Source organism: Pholis gunnellus, assembly GCF_910591455.1.
Source record: "Pholis gunnellus genome assembly, chromosome: 9".
In the NCBI taxonomy this organism is placed as follows: Eukaryota; Metazoa; Chordata; class Actinopteri; order Perciformes; family Pholidae; genus Pholis; species Pholis gunnellus.
Window position 1 is genome coordinate 11,014,974 of NC_136535.1, and position 20,225 is coordinate 11,035,198.

Here is a 20,225-nt window from a genome sequence, read left to right on the forward strand (position 1 = left end):
ATTGATTTTTTTTTAAAGGTCAAAAAAATACTCTGCACGAACAAAGGCAACAAAGAAGGAATGAGACCAAATACTTCTTCTTTTTCCTTAGCTCAGCATCTTTTGACTTTCTGTTCAACATGGAATCTGGACACAGAGACCACAGAGCACGATATCAAAGCAGATGGTGAACAATGCATGACAAACATACTGCATCCTGAAGCAATCTTGCTGCCGTAAGACTTAAAAAAAAAAAAACATACAGACAAAAGAAACACTGGGATGGAGTGGGGCAATAGCTATGGTCTTGATCAGCTGACAGACGTGCAATCTGCCCAATTAAAACAACAACAGGTTCATCTCCAGGTTTCAGCTAAACATCTGAAAGGTTTTATATAAGTGAAAGTATTTAACTTCCACATAAGCAGCTTTGCAGTATTTCCAAACATTTAAAGTTGCAGCAGATCTCAGCGTGATTGGTCGATGTTGACAACACAGCGGGGAGCCTGGCCTTGGGAGGGAGCTGAGAAGTTGGACAGAGGAAAACAAGACGGGGGTGGTAAAGCGGATTACGAGGGGCCAGCGACGAGGGGACTATTGTTAGAGCCTGAGAAAGTGTGCAGGAAGAGTGGCACACACTGGAAACAAACTTGAAAGTCAGCCCGAAAGCCTGATGAATAACAGGAAACTGTTAAGATACAGGTCGGCACAGTTTTGCACAACCCTCACGATCACTGAAATGACTTTCCATGTTCACATCTCTATCATCCTGTGCACAGGAAAAAGTACAAGCATGGGCAATCAACAAAATGTGTTGAGCATAAAATATTATCCTTATCATGGGAGCAATGCAGTATGTGAGTGAACTGTCTGCTTAGCATCATTTTGACCAAAGCGATTGCCTGTTTGAGTGTTTCCATTTTTCAGCGGCTGCGTTTTGGCAGACGGAGATGACAGAGCGCTGCTCATCTGGGAAATGGCTGGGCAGGAGGATGTTGCCAAGAGGCAAAAACCCAACATGTCTGTGAATGCAATTATTAAAAAGACCTTGAGCCGGGGCCATGAACGAGGAATATGAGCTCGCATTAAAGCGCTGCAAATTCTGTCGAGGCCCTGAAAACATATTTCACACCAGATTCTCACTGTGAACGACAAGGTATATGACCGCACACACTTTTCTGCCAGAAGTAAAGGTTTTGATTATTTCACATGAGAGGTTTCTGTCTGTTCCGTTCTTTTTTTAGCTCTTCTCACTGGCTGTAGAGTGGGCTGGGCTCAGGTGGGAAAAGGACAGTTGGGGTGTTTGCTTATGTTGCCGGTCCACTGTCAATCAAATATGATCAAACCGAGCCCATACACTCCTCAAGAAGCAGATTGTCTGGAGGACAGAGGATGTTTTTTTTACCCCAAACTTTACCTTGATAGTTTCATATTAAGCCATGACTATTTATGTGATGAAAAATGCTTTGGAACCACGTTTTCAGGGGCCTTGAGGATTCATAATAGTTTAAAAGCTGCCGTGGGAGCTTTTTACACGTCTGCATAAACAAAACATCCAAATGTGTAAAGACCAATGAGGAGAGCGTCGTCATCATCAGGAGAAAAGAAAAACACACACGTCGTAAATAGAGAGAAAGCAGATCCGGTTTGCTCGTCCTGCTCTCTTTTGTGTTGGTGGGAAGAGGACACTGCCGCGGGGGTGTAGTCTATAAAAAACGACATAGAGAAACGGTGTGAGCGCACAAGTGTGCGTCCACGCCCATCAGGTAGATAATAAATCTCCGAAGTGGTCCTGTCTGCACTTAAGTGTCAGCTCCGACTCCGGGTCACAGACTCTGACCATTAAACTTATTTGCTTTCCAGAATGGCACCACAGACCAGCAAACCACTGCTAGGTAGTTATGACTCCCCCCTTCTTAAGAAAAAAAAAGAAAAAAAGAAAAAAGCTACATTACATCCTTTGAAATTCTTTCAACGGCAAAAGGAAACAGCTGCAGTTGAACAGTGTTGACTAAGCCAGCATTCTGCAGTAATTATTTCAGTCCTCATGCTGGCATCCTCCTACAGCTGCTCACACTCCACCACTGGCAAACACTAGAGCAGGCCATGAAGCCTCGCTCTTGTCTCTCTATCTGCAAACTTAATGCCACACAAACTAACCGGCGACTGCACCACTAAACCCCCAAACCAACAGCATATTTCCCTCTGGCATGTACACAAACGGACTGTGAGTGGAACACATTTTTCATTGTTCAGATAAAGAAGTGGTATCTGGGTGTTTGCATAATGAGCAGTGTTATTGTATGGCGTAAACGCTGCACAAAATCAGAAGTTACATTCACAATCACAGCCCGGCGATATCAAAGCCGAGTCTGAATGAACATCAAAAGCATGGTAATCTGAGGAATTTTACATGGAAAATTATGACACGTAATGGCTGCGATTTGAAGATCAAAGATGGTGCAGATCATTGAAAATGCAATATTTCCATCCTTCTTTGCATCGCCGTCTTTCAGCTAACGGAAAAACAAAGGTTGCAGGGATGCCTCTGACTCTTCTGGTTTATTCTGACGCCCTGCGGGTGATGGCGTAAACCATCAACGAAGAGGAAGCAGCCTGATTAAAAAATTATTCTAGGACAGCAGGTCTGGCTTTCAAGGCCAAAATAACTCTAGGATCTTACAACGGAAGGGAAGCTGAAGGAGGAGAAAAAAAAAAATAGACCATCCCTCAACAGGAGGCTGTAAAGCCAGACATAAGAACTAACTGAGCCACGGTAAAAATCAGACCAAACTAGGTCACACCTGACTCTTAATAAGTGAATATTAGTCTTAATATAATCGACACTCTTGCTCCATTTTGTCAAGGTTCACGGCACTACTCTGATACCAGCAGATCTCAAGATCAAAGTGGTCACACTTGAGAAACCCCAGTGTGTTATTACCTAATATTCCAGGCCAGTGTGTGATACACCCATTTCTCAAGAACTGGCAACTCACCGGCCACAAAAGACATGCAATCTGTTATCTCTATCCACAAACTTACACAAACCGCTCTGCTTTCCGCGGAAATATTCGGAGCTTTGAGGCCACGCCAGGTATTTAACCTGGCTCTGCTTTCCCTTTCTGAGAACGGATAAAGGAAGAGCATGTTAAAAAGGAAATAATGTACAGTCAGTTCCTTTTATTTCCAAAGCGTTATACATTGTTCTGTACTTCAAACCGTTACGTCCCTCAGCTCTGCCTTGTTGGAATGGCTTCAAAAACAGACCATCAATAATAATAGCCTGTTAGCACGAGTGATGTGAAATACTGCTTTCATATTTTGTGATTATGCTCTGATGCCAGTAATTAGAGGGCATAATTACAGTATACATCATGAGCATATCTCCACCCCACTGGTGGATCCCTACCCAGATAGTTTTTTTCTCTCACCACAGCAAAGTTAAGAGGATTCCTCGCACTCACTCAGCCTCTCAAGCTTAAACAAGTTCAACTGAGGGAAAGCAGAGTTTCATAAAGCACCTGTGAGAATTTTGACAGCCTTGCAGAAAGTTCAGGCTATATTTCTTCTTCTTCTTCTTCTTTCCAAAACGTATCTTTGCACAAAGTTTCTATCTGCAGTTCATCTCTGACTGCTCAGACATTGAACACCTGGAGCAACAAAGCGTTGAGGGGGAAGCGATGAAGTGATGGAGATGCCTTTGTTTCCCAAGGGGTTTGGTCTCACAGCACAACTCTGTTGGACAGCAGAGAAATGATTCCACATGTCGGGCTTTTCAGCTGCAGCGAGCGCCTCTTTGCACTCTTGAGAAAGGACGCACGGATCAAAACCGTGCCTTCTGGTTTTGGGTCTCACCTTTTATCTTTTGAGCCCGGTTTCATTCATACCGAAAAAAAAAAAAAAAAAAGAATCTCAACAATAATTCTTTAGTCTTATTCTCTCCCTTTCCCTCTTTTAAAAACATGGTACATACCTCCAGCTCTTGCTGCACACCATAATTATATGACAGATGAAAAGGAAGAAGGGGAAAAGGAAGACTTGGCACAAAGACACAGACATTCCTGACATCTGGCCTTTCTTTCTGCTTGCATGCTTCTGTGGGGGATTGTGTGCACACCAACACTTGGCTATTGATGCGGCCACACATAATGATCCCAGCCTGGTCTCTATTCCACCTTTAGAGAAAGCAGGCTTACCGAGCACAACACACGGACCGGGGGTTGCCGGATCGGAACCTGCTACCACTAGGACTCGAGGTGCACACCTGCTGCTTCCAAAACCAGCAGCGCTGTCAAATGAGCAGGTGGCGAGTGACATACTGGTGGAGTGTGGAGCAGCAGGGGAGGGTTGAGTATTTTGTCTGTGCTTACGCACTCCCTAAGCTCGCACGGTCTCCGGACTCAATTTAACGCCTGACAGGCTACAAGTCACATCAGCAGGGCCTCACTTTAAAGCTTGTACGCTTTCTGCGAGTTCATTTCCTTTAGAGGAAGAAACCATAAAACCTTAGCGTTGAGTCCTGTTCACATCTAGGAAAACTCAATCTGTTGGTCTCCCTGTGAAGACAATATTTTGGATGTTATAATAAAAATGTACACAGTTGCAAACAGTGAATGTGTGTGAATGCTTGAGCAGCAATGTGACATTACATTGTCATGGCCATCCTCGGTTCTTACGCTCTAACCTTTAAGGGAACAAAGCAGGTCTTGTGTGCTAATATATATATATATATATATATATATCTCTGTTATCTCTTGACAAGCTATTTTTCAAAAAGGTAGTCACATGGAATGGAACTAATAAAACTAAGTCATTATTCAATTCATAAAAAGTGACATATGTGGGTGTATACTGAAAATCTATATTATATATAGAAATCAAATGTTATTGTGAAGGCTTGCTGCATCTGCTCAATCATGATCTTTATGAGACATTTTTAGGATTTTGTTTTTATGGCTCAACCTGGAAGTGGGAGAAGTGGGCATGTGTCATTTTATGTCACTCAATATAGAAGATCACTATAGCAAATCAACCGAGACACTTTCTATGACTAAAACAACCAGATGGGAACGTCTGCTTTTGCCAATCCAGCAAATCAAATACCTCACAAATGACTTCAGCTCTACAATCTTTGCCCTTGATGTGCAACCTTACCTATAAACTGGAATACAAACAGAGAGGTACAGTTCTGTTGTCCCAATGTATGCATTGTTGAACCTTAGGTAACGACCGTTTTTAATATGAATATAATCAGGCTTACTTAACTTGAATATATTCACATTACAACAGCAACTGAATGTCAAATTATGGGCTGAAAGTTTAAAAAAAACAAAAACAAAAAGAGAGGATACCTCCTCTGAAAGTACTGCTACTACATCAGAAAGCAAGACTTCCTGTTGCCATCAGTTTGTGGGAAAACAATTTACAGCATTGAAGTCTATAATTTGATGTCTCATCCAAAGAATCTGCCCCCAGATAAGAGCCCTGTGACAGCATTGGGTTATCTCCTCTGCTGCCCTTTGAGAAAACAGCACCAAGCGTCATGCGTCTCAACACCCGAGTGAACAATGCGCGGGACTAGAAAAGACGCTCTGGCCACAACTCTGTGTGCCAGTAATCTCTCCTTGAGGCCCCGGCGTCTCTAATTGCCTGGACACTTGTGTCCGAGGGCCGCTCTCGTTCCACAGTGAAAAGATGAGACCTCTCGTGCTCCTTACAACAGGCTTAAGCTGATAAACCCTTTCATTCAACATGGCCGTGGGATCGGTGCTCCGTGTAAACAGATTGGGTTAAAAAAAAAAAAAAGACTAATCAAAACAGCGATTAGCCCCCAACACAGAGGCAGCGCTAAGCCACAGAGCAGCCTCAGCAGGGGGTCCGCTCTCTCAACAACTTAAAGAGTGTGATGATTTGCGTGCGTCTTTTTCTGACGAACACACTCCTTATTGCAACTGCATGAGCTGGAATATGTGTGGAATGCGTGCGGTGGGGTTTTTATTGAAGGAAGACATAGCGTAGTTGATTTCAAAATGGGATGTGACACCTGAAGACCAGCACGCCTCAGAAGACAGAACACAGGCCTAGCGCTCGCATTATATCCAAGGCTACTTCTTCACTCAGAGAGTGTTCAATCCCTCTTTCTCTCAGATAATCAGCACCTCTCATGACACCCTTGCTTCCTGTCATGGTTAGTGTTAGCCAGCCTTTTATTGAGTCTTCCCTCTAACTTTCTCCCCGTTACAGCCAGCAACATTGCCAATAACTCCATATGGATTACCATCAGTGGATCCTCTGGCCTGCTGCTCTGGTACGTTATACAGACTCGGTGTGTTTCTCAGCAGCAAGGTCAAGTTCTGTGCTTGTTTACTTTACTCACTGAAGCTGAAGTGAACAAACAAGCCAGACTTCAACACTCACTACAATCTGAAGAACTGCTGTAAAAAAAAAAAAAAAAAAAAAAAGGAGTTTTGTCGAGAGCAGATTTTATAAACAGCCTCAAAGTACAGTCAGTATTTAAAACAATCACTAATTGAAATTTCCCAACAAAACATTGAATCGCATGGATACAATGACAATGTGTAATGTGACTGGTACCACTTGAAATGACAAACCCGTAGATCACCCAACTTTGCAGTGTTTCCAGCTTGTTGCACTGCTCACAGATACCATTTTCTTTATTATTAATTAATCAATTAAGTATTAACTCTACGGTTATGCAGGTTCAAGTACTCTAACAATGTTTGCATCTCACAATTGGGAGGCGTTCACTTCACGGATGCCGGAAAGGTTTGCTGTTGAAGATAAAAATTTGTAGAATTGGGAAATTTACAAACATAGCACCCCCAGAAGTAGCATCAAAAACAGATTATTGTTGTAGTTATTGTACTACAGGGTGGCCTCATTTTTTCTACAAAAAAAACCCCCAAAACAACTTATATTTTCAGAATATTTAGAAAGATGCTGTAATCACATAGGGAATCTACAAATGTTTGAATTGCCAACACTGAAACTAAACACTAAGTCTGCACCCATTATTATGCTAATTCGCCACAGGCTTTCAGTGCCAGTAAATATTTTGTAGCCAGCTAATAAATAAGTCTGCTTCATATTGTCAATGTAATGTTACTGAAAACACACCAGCATGAATCAATGTATTAGCAACCCTGCAGCACCATTATTAGTTTTCCAGATGAGCTTGCCCACCAGTGACCCTGAGTAATAGCTCACAAATGTATTCTAAAGAATCACATGACTCGAGCGTGCACACACACACACACACACACACACACACACACACACACACACACACACACACACACACACACACACACACACACACACACACACACACACACACACACACACACACACACACACACACACACACACACACACACACGCCATGACGGATACCAACTGGGAATACAAACATATCCATTTGTCCAAGTAGATATAATGTGCAATTATGTGGAGAGCGTGCTGTTGCATTGGTGTCAAATAACAGAGGCGCGGTAAACTCAGTGAACCTGGCTGCAGACGGTTTTGAATATTTAGATTGATAATCAAAATAAAAATACATTTAAATGATCCAAATTCAAGAATGCTTGTTTGTGTGCGATCTCCTGGAGGAGCAGGGTACGGGTGCACCTGGAAATGATTCCAAGTGACTCTGGTTATTATAAAATATAATGAGCAAACTCTCTCAGGCCATGAGATTTGCTTCCCCTCAATTTTTGTTCTACTTTTACTTAACGCAACATGCCAATTTAGCAAGGACAGCATTTAAATTGGCTACGCAGCTGTAGTCTCGTTGAGTTGCTGAGGTTCGACGAAAAGTACTTTTGAGGATGCTTGCTTATAAATTCTTGGTTTTTTTCAGCAACTGTTAAAATCCTTAACTTGGTACCACGAAAACTGAGAGCTACTTCGATATTATGGAAGCCGTCTGTGACCTTTCAGACATGATCTATCCTCAGCTGGCTCGCTGTCCGGTGGGAGATTAACAGCTTACTGTAAATGTAGCATCTGCCTATAGGAGCAAAGTGAGGATCAAGCGACAGTTAGAACCAACTGATCTGAATTACGTAAAATGAGCACATGTGCATTTACTCCTTGAAACAGTCAAAAAAAAAAAAAAAGGGGTCTATATGAACAAGCAAGTTACGATTAGAAAGAATAATAAGGGACTTGGCCTGGTCTGGGTGAAAGTTTCTTTGAGCTGTCAAGAAACTGACAAAGTGCTATTTCTGGATTTTAATATTGTTCAGTTTCCACTGGTTCTCGGTGAACACCTTCAGTCCGTCTGCTGCTGAGTGACTGGGGTTGGCGGGTGTGTGAGTGCATATGCATGCTGACAGGTTGTCCTAGAATGTGACAGACGAGACTTGGCATATTGCAAATACTATCCAGTTTTACTGTCAATACTTCATTATAGGAATAGCTCAACATTTGGGGAAATATGCTTGGTTACTTTCTTGAACACTGTGGTCTGATGCTGAAGACATCACAGCTTTAGAACTCTCTTGATCCCTATCCACTCAGGCCATTTACGACTTTCGTTTTCCACAGTCTTTCTGGTTAGAAGGCTTGAGATGGGTTGAAAAACCGCCAAATGAAAGCCAGATGATCTTCATCCTTGTACAGTATACCGTGATAAATGTTGAGGTATTTGGAAACTCACAAAGTTGTCTCACAAATTGATCCACAAAATAAACTCCCACGATGTGATTACATCAGCAGACAATGAATAAGATACAGTGCATTGCCCACATTACATCTATGTTGAATCATAGAAGAGGTGGGCTGCCATCAGAGCAGAGTGGAGCCTTTTCTTAGCTTGAGGGAGTGACTCCCACCTGTTTGTCCTCGGTCTTCATCTGCATGTTTCATTTAACCATTTCAGCTGTTCATTACTTTTAGCAAACTATTTCACATGTTTACACAGTACATCACTTTCAGCCACTAATAACAGTTTATCCATTGCTTATCACACCAGTTTGTAATCCAATGCTTATTTTCCTCCAAAACACAAATTTGTCAATATGTCTTTTGTTTTTAATCAGTTGAGCTACTCCACCGTCTTCCCACAACTGCAGCGGTACGATGGGTTAGTGGTTGGGAATGGCCAACGCACATCATTTAGGTGTAATCAAGCGCAGCACAAACAATACAATTCGATTATTAAGGCAGCATAACCGAAAACAGCTTTGCACTCATGAAATAAAGCTGCTGCTTGTCAGTTGCTAAGATAAAAATCCCTTCGCTACATGCACCAGCTACACTGGAGACAAGACAGCGGGGCTGGTGCCAGTGTGCCATGCTACACGCTGAGACAGTGGGTCTCTTTGTACGGCGAGCTTCTTTTCAGACGGCGGGAGCAGGAGCTGCAGGAGCACTTACACTCGGATGAAAACACCCCAGTGAGGGGGGGGGGGGGGGGGGGGGGGGGGTTTCACTGCTTGCATATACACAACAGTGCTGCCATCCTGGAAGCGGGGCGGAGGTCACACGGAAGGGAAAGGGTTATCGTCCAAGGGGAAACTTGTCACGCCAGAAATGTTCATACAGTGAATACATTTACATCAAATCAACATTCACTGATACAGCATCCTGAAGAAGATGGGTTTCATTGAGAGTCAGAGATAAAGATGAACATTTTCAGTGACGGACCAAAGCATGCTTCCATCACTGTGTCTTTTTATTTAGCTTAAGAAATACGATCAGTGCTGATGATGAGGGGGGGGGGAACTGGGCACATCACAAAGAGCCAACATTCAATCTAGGAGAGATAACAAAAGGAAGAGGAAAGACAGCTCTGGATGGCAGGATGCCCCTGGGGCGGCTATGCTGTTATTATGTTGGAAGGGGCTGCTGAGCTGCGGTGTGGGGCAATTAGAGACCGGAGGACTGAGTGGGGGAGGGTCCACGCACAACAACCCGTCCGTGATGGGTTCTCGGCTCAGAGAAAAGAGGACGAAGAAACCTCCCGGATACGGTCGCAGTAGCATTAAAAGAAAGAAAGAAACGCATAGCGGATGATGGTAGATTTATGAATTGAAGTAACAACTCGCTGCTTATTTCCATGGAAAGAAGCTTGGTCTGAGCTGTTTTCCTGTCATCAGTAGAGTCCAAGATGAATATCAAGTGATCACATGTTGAACTTTATGCTGCACTGGTTTGGATGATTTGACTGGCAAGTACGTGTCAAATGGGCGGGTTTGGGGTAATGTGCGCAAGCGGAGGAATCATCTGCTGTTCTCGTCGAGAGCTACTGCAGACACTGCGGTGAACACATTAGCCATGTCCATTATCTTTAACGTCACTCCGCTTTGGAAGGTCTTGACTGAAAACCACACAGTCCAGCTGGAGAACACGGAGACAAAGAGAGAAAACTCAATCCCAGAGTATCGTTTCAGGGGTCCAAGGACCGCAGACGGAGGTCGAAGCCTTACAGCTAGTGTGTGTTGTCCTCCGACGGGTAGATAACAGAAGTAAAAACAGATTAAGTTGCAACAGGGAATGGGTTTTTACGAGACACACGGTGCGACTGTTCCCTAAACTTTCACTAGGGTAAGGCGAGCCTCCGAACTTCACCTCTGATGAGATCTCTATTGTGGCCTCTCGTAATATTACAGATCTCCCAGTAAAGAGGACACAATGGGCGGTGAAAGAAGACAGTAACACAAGCTTGGTGGTGTGAGATGTAACAGTTGGCATTGCCAAGTATCCTGAGCCCTCACGAACACACCGTCTCGATGCCCTCTGGCCCTGAACGGCTTCAGTGGAGCAGGTGTCTGCCCACATTCTTTACATAAGCTCTTGTCAAGGCCTCACAGCTGCAGGACAATAGAGTCACGCTAAACTACAGCACCGCAGCCAGGCATGCACACTTCCAGCCAGAGCAACAGCTTCTACCAGGTCAGCTTACACAAAACCCAATGGAATGTAGAAACAGTAGTAATTGCAAAAGCCATGGCATTACAATACTATTATGTTTATATTACACCTTTGGTATCCCAGGTTGATACACCGCTGGCGCTGAAGTGATGCATTATTTCACGACCAGTGAAACAAAAACAACAACATTGCAAATATCCAATCAGCTTTTAAGACAACACATACACAATCATACCTGAAGCTCAAAATGCAGAGATGCTAAATAAATCCGAATCAATTAAATGCCCGATGAATGTCTGCAGCATTTCATGTACTTTTTTGCTTTGAAATAACAACATCATAATATGTCAATAATGTCATTATCTAGTTGCAGGTATTATGCCAACACACAGAACTTCCTTTGCCTAAATATAAGGCTTCCAAGTATTGTTGAATTGGCAATTAGAAATAAATCTGTAATCTGTGTTCATGTTATTAAAAAGATATTGTAAATGAATAGTGAGTAAATAGAATTAAGTGCTGATTACACGTTTCTGGGGGGGGGGGGGTTACTCATCTTTAAAATGTAATTAAACAACATGAAACTTTAGGTCAAGTGTTCTTTTTCATTATACTCATCTTATCTGCCAGGGTCAAACACCTTGAAGTAAGGATTATCTTATTTTCCATTTAGTCCCACAGCCGTCTTCAGATCAGGCTGCTTATTAAAGCTGCTGTACTTTGATCAGAGTTAGGAATCTAAAAGAGAGCGCCACTGTTTCAGGGTCACAGCTTTGCGTGGAGGAGTAGGCCACGTTACACCACCCTCATCTACTGTGCGTTTGTGTCTGCATCTGGATCTAATGAATTCTGCATGTTTTTACAATAATGTATTAACATGTATGTTAATGTAACGTCTGTAAATGATGGTTAGACCTACTGTTATGGAGCAGGCAGAAATTTAAATGTGTTGCCACCTTCCTACTGTGTAACAATACATCTATCTGGATCGATATATATATTGATTCAGTGTTCAACCATCCAATATTATTGATGTAAAGAGAAAACATCGATACCTATCATCAAGATATGCACGCCTGCGTCACCATTTTCCTTCCAAGCGCACCTCCTACCTACAGAGCCCAGTCATACAATTGCCAAATCCTATTTTAGTTGCTTTTTGTGAGTTGAAATGTAACCAAGTGTGTTAAATGGACACACGATATCGTCTCAAATTGATCGCAGGCCCCTGAATTGAATCAAAATTGCATCACTGCAGATTTTGTAATAAACAAACATTGTATCTGTCCAAAGAATCAATATAATACCGTATCGTGGTGATGAAACACCTCTACTACCAACCTGGCGATCTTAAAGACCTCAGTTTGATATCTCTCTGACGTCTGCTCCCCTGGGCTGCAGCACAGGCATGCGGAGCAGAAACTGGTGACGAATACATCCTCTCCCAATCCTACAATTACATTTCTAAAAAGCTCTCAATTACAGATGTTCCACATCAGAGAAACCTCAAAAATGTCACATTCTGTTGACGTTATTAACCCACACCGCGCGAGCGAAAGAAGAAAACATCTAACGGTACAAGCCCACAGAAACCAACAGCAACATGGACGGATCAAGAAGAGGGAATTACCACCTGCAGATTAAACAGTCTGGGCCCCCTTTTCAAGCCGTTTCTGCTGTCACGGTGCAAGGAGCTATAATGGGCTGGGTGCTCTGCAGCTTTCAGCAGATCAGTGACCTCTTGATGAAAGACGTCCTCAGCCCCTCTCCGAAGCCCCTTGCACCCTCAGCCCCTGGCCGTGGGCCGAGTGAGCGGCCGTCCTGCCTCTGGGGGCCGGCTACCGAGCAGAACCGCCGACCAGGAGGACTTGAACAAGAGGCCTTTCTCTCACCGCGATGAGATCCTTCTCCCCCCCCCCCCCCCCTCCCGCACCCCTGCAGGAGCAGCTCTGGCAGCGTCTCAGCTTGTTCTTCCCCGCTTTGGTCAAGTTGGGTTTTCACATCGCGTTGGCCAAGGCTTTAATTGATTTACATAGAACTCTCTCCCTCCTGCTGCACAAGCCCATGTAAGGCATTGCCAGCAAGCCAATACTGCCAGACAGCTGGCCGACCCTGGACCACAAGCAGACGTCCACTCGGGGAGAACACGCTATTGGAGGATTCCCGGAGACAAACACTAGTGGATATCCTCTATGCTGTTCAGAAACAGGGTTCCGACTTTGTGGTCTGCCTGGCTTTAAGAGTCACACTGCCTTCTGAATGGAAAATAGACTACTAACCAACTATGTTCCACTCTATTAAGCAGTCTATAACTGACCTAAGAGTAACCTTTATAGAAACAAAACATGCGAGTCAGACATGCACATGAGGAAATAACTAAATTCATCAGAGAACTTTCACCCTTTTCCGAGGACAGATTTTATAAAGATTGGCCTCGACTTTAAGTTAACACCAGATTTTCCTTTCTTTCTGTATTTTATCAAGAATATTACCCCCCTCTTGATTAAATACACACTGTCTGAGTCAGGAAGGCCCCCCGAGTAAGAAGGAAAGAGGACAGCCTCCAGTAAGATATAGCCAAGTCAGTGCAGGGCACATGGGTGAGGAGGAGGAGTGGATGTACAGTTCGGAGATTCTCAGGTGGGCGGCGAGGCTCTGAAAGAGAAAGTGCACCCTTCAGGGGATGAGCTCGGCTTGCACCAAGTCAAACACTGAGTCAACATCACTCATCACTTTCAGTGAAGTTCACGTTGAACTTGACAAGACATCTTCAGCTCTCTCCGTCTTCGTCCGTTACTCAGAGCCAAATGAGCCGATCTCGTCACCAGCTGACTTCACACTTCCTTATTTGCAAAATATGAATCTCACACTTGAAGTAGACACGTCTAATTATCAGACTAAAAAAATAAATAAAAAGTGTGCATTTTCGTTGACCACCTTGTGTTCCACCAAGACACATAAATCCACAAACAATGGGCAGTTAATTAGGGCTGCGACTGACAATTATGTTCATTATAGTCATACGTTTTGATTAGCTGATTCATTGTTATAACAATAACCAACAGCTTAATTTGATGTATTCACATTGCTTGTTTTATTCCAGCAACAGTCCAAAACCCAAATATATTAAATTCACTATCATAAATGACAAAGAAATGCATCTAATCATCACATTTAAGAGGCTGCAACAAGCACATATTTGGCATTAGAGTCTGACAATTTTGTAAAACGTACAATCGATTATCACAATAGTTGCCAATTAATTGAGCGACTAATTGTTGCAGCTCTACAACTAATCAAACCAACAATATCCAGAGGGGGGGGGGGGAAAGGAAATGCTGCAGTTTAAATTAATGCGCAGATCCCAGCATACATGCATGTACCATTATAATATAATTGAAACGCCAACATGCATAAATCATACATAAACTAGGAGATGATGAGGGGTAACAACACGCTCTGCACGCCTCTCACATTTATAAAATAGTGTTCCTGGACTACAGCTGCCGATGCTCACACGGGTTTCCACTGCTGTTGTTACAATGATGAGAGAGAATAGGCCGAGAGGTTGGATGAAGCCCAGACTGGACCGAAACTGCGAGGCCTCTGCAAAACACCGATCCACAACTGTGCTGCTGTATTCTCACGAGGCCGAGGCAGCCAATAGACCACCAACAAGAGCGTGAACAATGGTTATGTTGATGCCACAGACATTCTCCAGGAGCAGTTTAAAAAAAAAAAAAACACACACACAATAACGCTGCACTGTCGCGATGGACGTGCTCCGCCCCCAGAAGCCAACTAGACAAACCCCCCCCACCCCCCACCCCCGCCCGGTCCCCTGTCATCTGTGAGCCTCATTCATGCCTGGACTTCATTATGAGGTGTAACGGAAATCATCATTGGCAATCTGAAAGAATTTACAAGACAATGATGCAGTCCAAGTCATGCCTCACCGACACAAAGAGCAGTTAGGGTTGAAATGGCTAAACGTGGCGAGGCTGATAAACATGCATCCTTTCTGACAAAATACAGACGGTGTTGAAGACAAGATGTGGGCTGCTAAACATTTTAGGCTACTGTGGTTTGTAACACAGATTGTATGACATGAGAAAGGTACATTTTCTCCTAAAAGTATATTCAAGTCTTATCTTAAAAAGCAAAAGGGTCAAAATCCTCGAACATTTGAATCCATAGCAATCCATTTTAATTTGCAAACAAAAATCAGCATTCACCGACATGCATGGCTGAGACGATGCAAAACCAAACTGACCAACGGATCTTTGTTCATGCCTCTTCTGCACCTACATTTAGATTTAGTGAAAGAGAAAGAGACCTGTGCTGCAAACACAACACTGGGATCATGGCCCACAGATGTCCTGTAGCACACACACACACACATAATGCATGTAACATGGAAGTCCTTCCTATCATTTGAAAAGATCTCACGTTTATGCAGCTGCAAATATCACTTACTAACTGGTAAAGGAAACCTCTACCATATATATATATTTTTTTTTATTATTTTGCATAATTCATACACAAGATGTATGTGGGTGATTTTCTGTTTTTATGGAGCAGGTTTAGCTATCAACAAAAGAAACTGGCAATCATTTTCTTACATACACACGTATATATATAAAAAAACTCATCAAAATATGAGATTACAGTCAAATGTATGACGATATAAATGATGCAATTTGATAATATAGTGACAACCTAAAAATATATATATATTTTCTTTGTTTATTTCCAGAGTAAAGCTATAGTATTTACACTACATTTTCAAAATAAATATTACAGAAATAAAATCCAAGCTGCTTCATGATTCCCAAAAATAAGACAAATATAAATATACTCAATACGTGGGACAAATCAAAAGAATTAACTAGAAATCTTCCAAGCACTGTATTGTTGTATAATAATCAAGAAACCAGTAAAAGATATAGATGAGATGATGGCAAAAATAAAAGGCCATCACTGGGCACATGGATAATAAGATATATCCAAAAATAACAGTGCTCTGAGACGTTTGGCTGAAATACTATGTGCCAATAACCATTCCTTGAACAGAAACGTTAGTCAGTGGAGAGACCAAAAGATGTTAAGCCTTTCTTTCCGTTTCCTCTCCTGATAATAAGTTAGGAATGTCTGGTCTGCCACATTTAGATTATCTTGATAAAAAAAATGAAGTCAGGAACAATATGGACAAATGGTTTATTTAGAGCTGCAAGTTTTATTATTTAAAGGGTGAAATATAATGTTTTTATTTTATATTCCTCATAAGTCTTTGCAAACACTGATGACATTTCACAGAACCTTTTTTTTTTTAACCCCTGGCTTTATAAAACTAGATTTTCTGAATTATGTGTGTGGGTTTCCAATAACTACATTTATTATAAGATGACAGAAGTCCATATAATTAAAGTCAGATTTGATGGAATCCGATTTGAAAAAAAACGTTAATGAAGCAAGGAAACTAATTTAAGGACCCACATTAAACCTTGTGCACCTGTGCACAGACTGAAGAAGCAGTCATGGCCAACAGGGGCTTTCCCACTCATTCCCACTAAACCCTCTTCGGAGAATAAGCACTGATTTGCCGGTGTTCCTCTTCGTCACCACAGCCCAATCTTACCTTTTTGTGCCTGTCTTTGAAAGGTAACGCGGGCCACGGCATCTCCTGCAAAAAGTCTTGCCAGTGTATCTGGTCCTGATCGGACGAGATGAAGACGACTTCCAATTTGTCCTTGTGTTCCGACGCCTTTTTGAACCTGCTGTAAAACTCGCACAGGCTGCCGTTGAACTGCTTGCACGGGGCGTTCAGGCTGCATCCGAAGAAGAGCCCGACCAGGGACAGCTTGGCGCCCAGCGACTGCACGTCCACCTCGGCTTTCTCGCTGTTGACGAGCCGCTCCCCGAGCAGACTCACCAGAAACTCCGACATCGCGGCGCACGGTCCTCGAACGCACAACGTTACCCTCTCAGCCGAGGCTGCTGTGCGTGTAACCGCTCGTGTTCGGGCGACACCCGGCACTTCCTCCACCTCCAATCTGAGGTTTTAGGTGAGCTCCTGGCCCCGGTTGAGGCGCTGCGGTGTGTATGTGTGTCTCACCGCGGCTCGTCCTCCGGTGTGAGCGCTGTGCAGGAATGCGCTCCGCTTAAATCACCCTGACTGCAACAGCGGTTGCGCGCGCCCCCCCCCCCCAACCAAAGCAGAGACTTTAATCATGGCATCTGGTTATTCTAGCTACGAATATGACACTTTATCGATATACACTGGGGATTTTTTAATGTGTTTAGAATAGAAAATGCAGCTTAATCCTGATACATGTTCTGTATACTCACACTTTCAGATTAAAAGCAGTTGGATTTTAGGTTTTATTTACATTACATAATTCAATTTACATTATGTTTTATTAAGTGCTTAGAATTTGAGTATTTAACAAGTTTCATTAGGCAACTCTACATGAAATTCTGCTAATTTAAAAAAGATTAACGCTGGAGGTAAACTACACTCTATTCCTAAGGATATGCTGCCACCTAGTGTTCACAACAGGAAACTACCCGGGCTGCAACAAACGAAGTGGAGTACTTTCTTTTCTGGCAAAACTTCACCTACTTCCAAGGTGCATGGGGAAGGAAAATAGTGTTAAACTTGTAGTTTAAATAAAAAATGTGTTCAAATGTCAATATCCCCAAGAACAGAAATCATCCAATAAAAGCATCGTTGTGAGACTGGCACATTTTAAGCCTTCATCGGAGTCATCGCTACAAAGAATGTTTTCTTCTGCTACACATTTTCAACATCAAGTGTTACTTTATTTGAATCTTACTGCAAGGCAACACAAATAATCACATAAAAAATGGTCACAATGACAACAAATCCGAAGAATTTTGTATAAATGTAATCAACTAGTGTCTTAGATTAACGTTACATTTGAAGAAACATGTCAAACTCAAATAACAAATAACAATTGAGTGATTGCACATAAAGCAGCCCAAGAAGAATCACTATTAGAGTTACATCCATTCTTCATGTTTCTCTTTGCAGACGTTCAAGTGCTGGATTAATTGAATAGCTGTGTCTTACGTTGGATGCTCATTATTTCGGTTGTAAACGTACACAGTTGCAGATTTGCATCACATTGCAGAAGGAGATGAACCTGGTGCATGGTTGTCAATAATGCTGGAAGTGAATTTACTGTTTAACATTGAAGATATGATGAAATGGCGGATGTGAACAGCGTAGGATCCCTCAATCCTCAGTGAACATCATCCGCACCAGCTCTGATTTGAAGCACTCTTCCTCCACCAACTTCTGAGGCTGAAACAGGATTACGGGGGGGGGGGGGGGGGGGGGGAATGCACTCATTAGACCACTTAACTATAGCAATATTTATAAGATTATGCTTTTGTTATATGCAACATTTTATATGAAACTGGATGATACCTGAACATTGTCTCTTATTATCTAATGTTTCTGCTAAACATTTACAGTAAAACTCATTTTAGTCTAATCATGTCAGTATGATAGTGAGGCAAATTATTCTTACCGTGCCATATCGCAGCAGAGTGGGAACTCCACTCAACTTCAGCGCCTTCTTGAAGTCATTATTTGAATCCTTCCAACTGAAGCATGAACAAAAAAATTATCAGGCAGCTGATATTATTCATCAGTAACACATTTGAGAGCGCAGACATGGGAAGGCTGAAGAGGACTTTCAGCTTTCCAACATGAAAATGTATTTGCAGAAATCTGACATTCTTTGGAGAAGTAAATTATTATGAAATCTATGAATAAGCATTATTTGGTGCTCTAATGTATATTATACATTTATACAGCATACCATAGAACAGAAATCCTTTTTTGTCTTTTACAGACAATAATAGTCTATCGTATATGTCTAGTAGCATTACGGCCTGATCAAATCCATTGTTTGCATGCAGATTAGTCAACATGTAATACAGATTTATGACTGAATGGGTGCAAATATCACAATATCAAAGTAGTTTTTTTTAAAGATAATGAAGTTTCTTAAAGAAATACGTCTGTCTTGACTAGTAAAAGCTCAATGTTTTCTCTCGGCTACCGTTCCTCTATTAGGTTTATTTCATTATTTCTATGCATCAGATTCATCCTCGTGACACAAAAGACTTTCTGGCTATCTAGAAATGTAATATTTCACAACTGAGCTCACTAACTGGCTCTATAGTTTGTATCAGTTCCCTAAAATATAAATTCATGAAATGCAATTGCCCAATGTATAATTTATATGTGGTTGATCACGAGATGTTCTTTGTGGTAATTTAGCAGGTATACATGTTATTGGCTTCATAAACTAAGAAGAATTACCTGTCTTTCCATTTTATACTGTTTCAAAATCATGATCTATCAAATCTATTTGAGTTTTCAGCTGTTGGTCGAACTGTAAATCAACAGTTTTTGGAGATGTTACGTTACGTTGTTGAGCTCTTATTACCTGTAGTGGCCATTATTTATCATATTTCATTAGAGCAGATGATTCAACTGATCGTTTTAAGTGTTAGTCGCAGCACACATTGTCTCGTGACAGCACAGTGTTTCATTAAAGATAGAAAAGTAAAATACTGACTAGGCCCTTTCTCCCACTTGACAGTAGATGAAGACAGAGCCCTCTGGAAGATGAGTCATCTGTCCTCTTACAACGGGCTCCGCTGGAAGGAACAATGCACCAAATGTAAAATAAGTAAAGATCAATGAAAGGCATACTGGTTACGAACGTCTCGCGACCAGAACAATGACAAGCTTGTCCCATACGGTTAGATGATCATACATATCAAGTCTACTCAAAATGAAAGTAACGTACACACATCTATTGGCTATATTATACAGGTTGAATCCAGGTAGACAATACATGACATTACCTGTCACACAGTCGGGGCACCAGCTCTTTCCTTGGGCGTCTTTATTACCAGAGAAATACACAAAAATATCCTTTCCCTTTCTCTCAGATACAGCCTGACAGAAGTCATCATATCCGTGCACGGCCACTTCTTCGTAGTGGGCCATCGTTTAGACCGAGTTCGTGTGAAAATGCACTACCTAATACGAAGCACTAACAAGTGTTATCAGAAATATTACTCCTCTGAACACTGGACCTGAGAGAAATACTCAAAAGGTGACAGTACTACTTCCGGTCTGTGTAAAAGTTCTTAAAGGGACCATGCCCCTAAGTTGTATTCTACATTTGTAAGTTGTCCTTTGTCGTGGAGATATTCTACATTTGTAATAAACACATTACATAATATTTAATACATTCAGAAAGTATCGCAGAAGGGTGCACATTTGATAACAGAACATTTTT

General features: G+C 42.1%; 2 protein-coding genes across 2 annotated transcripts in view; both read right to left on the reverse strand.

Annotated features, from left to right (window-relative positions):
* The window catches only part of nxn (nucleoredoxin), a 55,544-nt gene extending 38,690 nt beyond the window's left edge, over positions 1-16,854 (reverse strand). The window contains exon 1 of the mRNA XM_079166561.1: positions 16,517-16,854. Within this exon, the coding sequence (XP_079022687.1) occupies positions 16,517-16,825 (309 nt within the window). The 5' untranslated portion in view covers positions 16,826-16,854. The remainder of the gene's footprint in view (positions 1-16,516) is intronic.
* Positions 16,855-17,687: 833 nt separating this feature from the next.
* On the reverse strand, positions 17,688-20,022 carry txndc17 (thioredoxin domain containing 17). The gene is made up of 4 exons (XM_079166898.1): positions 19,786-20,022; positions 19,494-19,575; positions 18,435-18,510; positions 17,688-18,205 (listed from the first exon to the last, which is right to left on the reverse strand). The coding sequence occupies exons 1-4, from the start codon at positions 19,928-19,930 to the stop codon at positions 18,137-18,139; spliced, it is 372 nt and encodes a 123-aa protein (XP_079023024.1). The 5' UTR covers positions 19,931-20,022; the 3' UTR covers positions 17,688-18,136.
* Between the last annotated feature and the right edge of the window lie 203 nt (positions 20,023-20,225).

Bases quoted from the DNA above. Each gene is read 5' to 3' on its own strand.
- txndc17 (XM_079166898.1), bottom strand. From the start codon at position 19,930: ATGGCCCACTACGAAGAAGTGGCCGTGCACGGATATGATGACTTCTGT. The intron at 18,511-19,493 runs GTCAGTATTTTA...TTCATGCTTCAG, and splicing joins CAAGTGGGAGAAAGGGCCTA to TTGGAAGGATTCAAATAATG. The intron at 18,206-18,434 runs GTAAGAATAATT...ATCCTGTTTCAG, and splicing joins CTCTGCTGCGATATGGCACG to CCTCAGAAGTTGGTGGAGGA.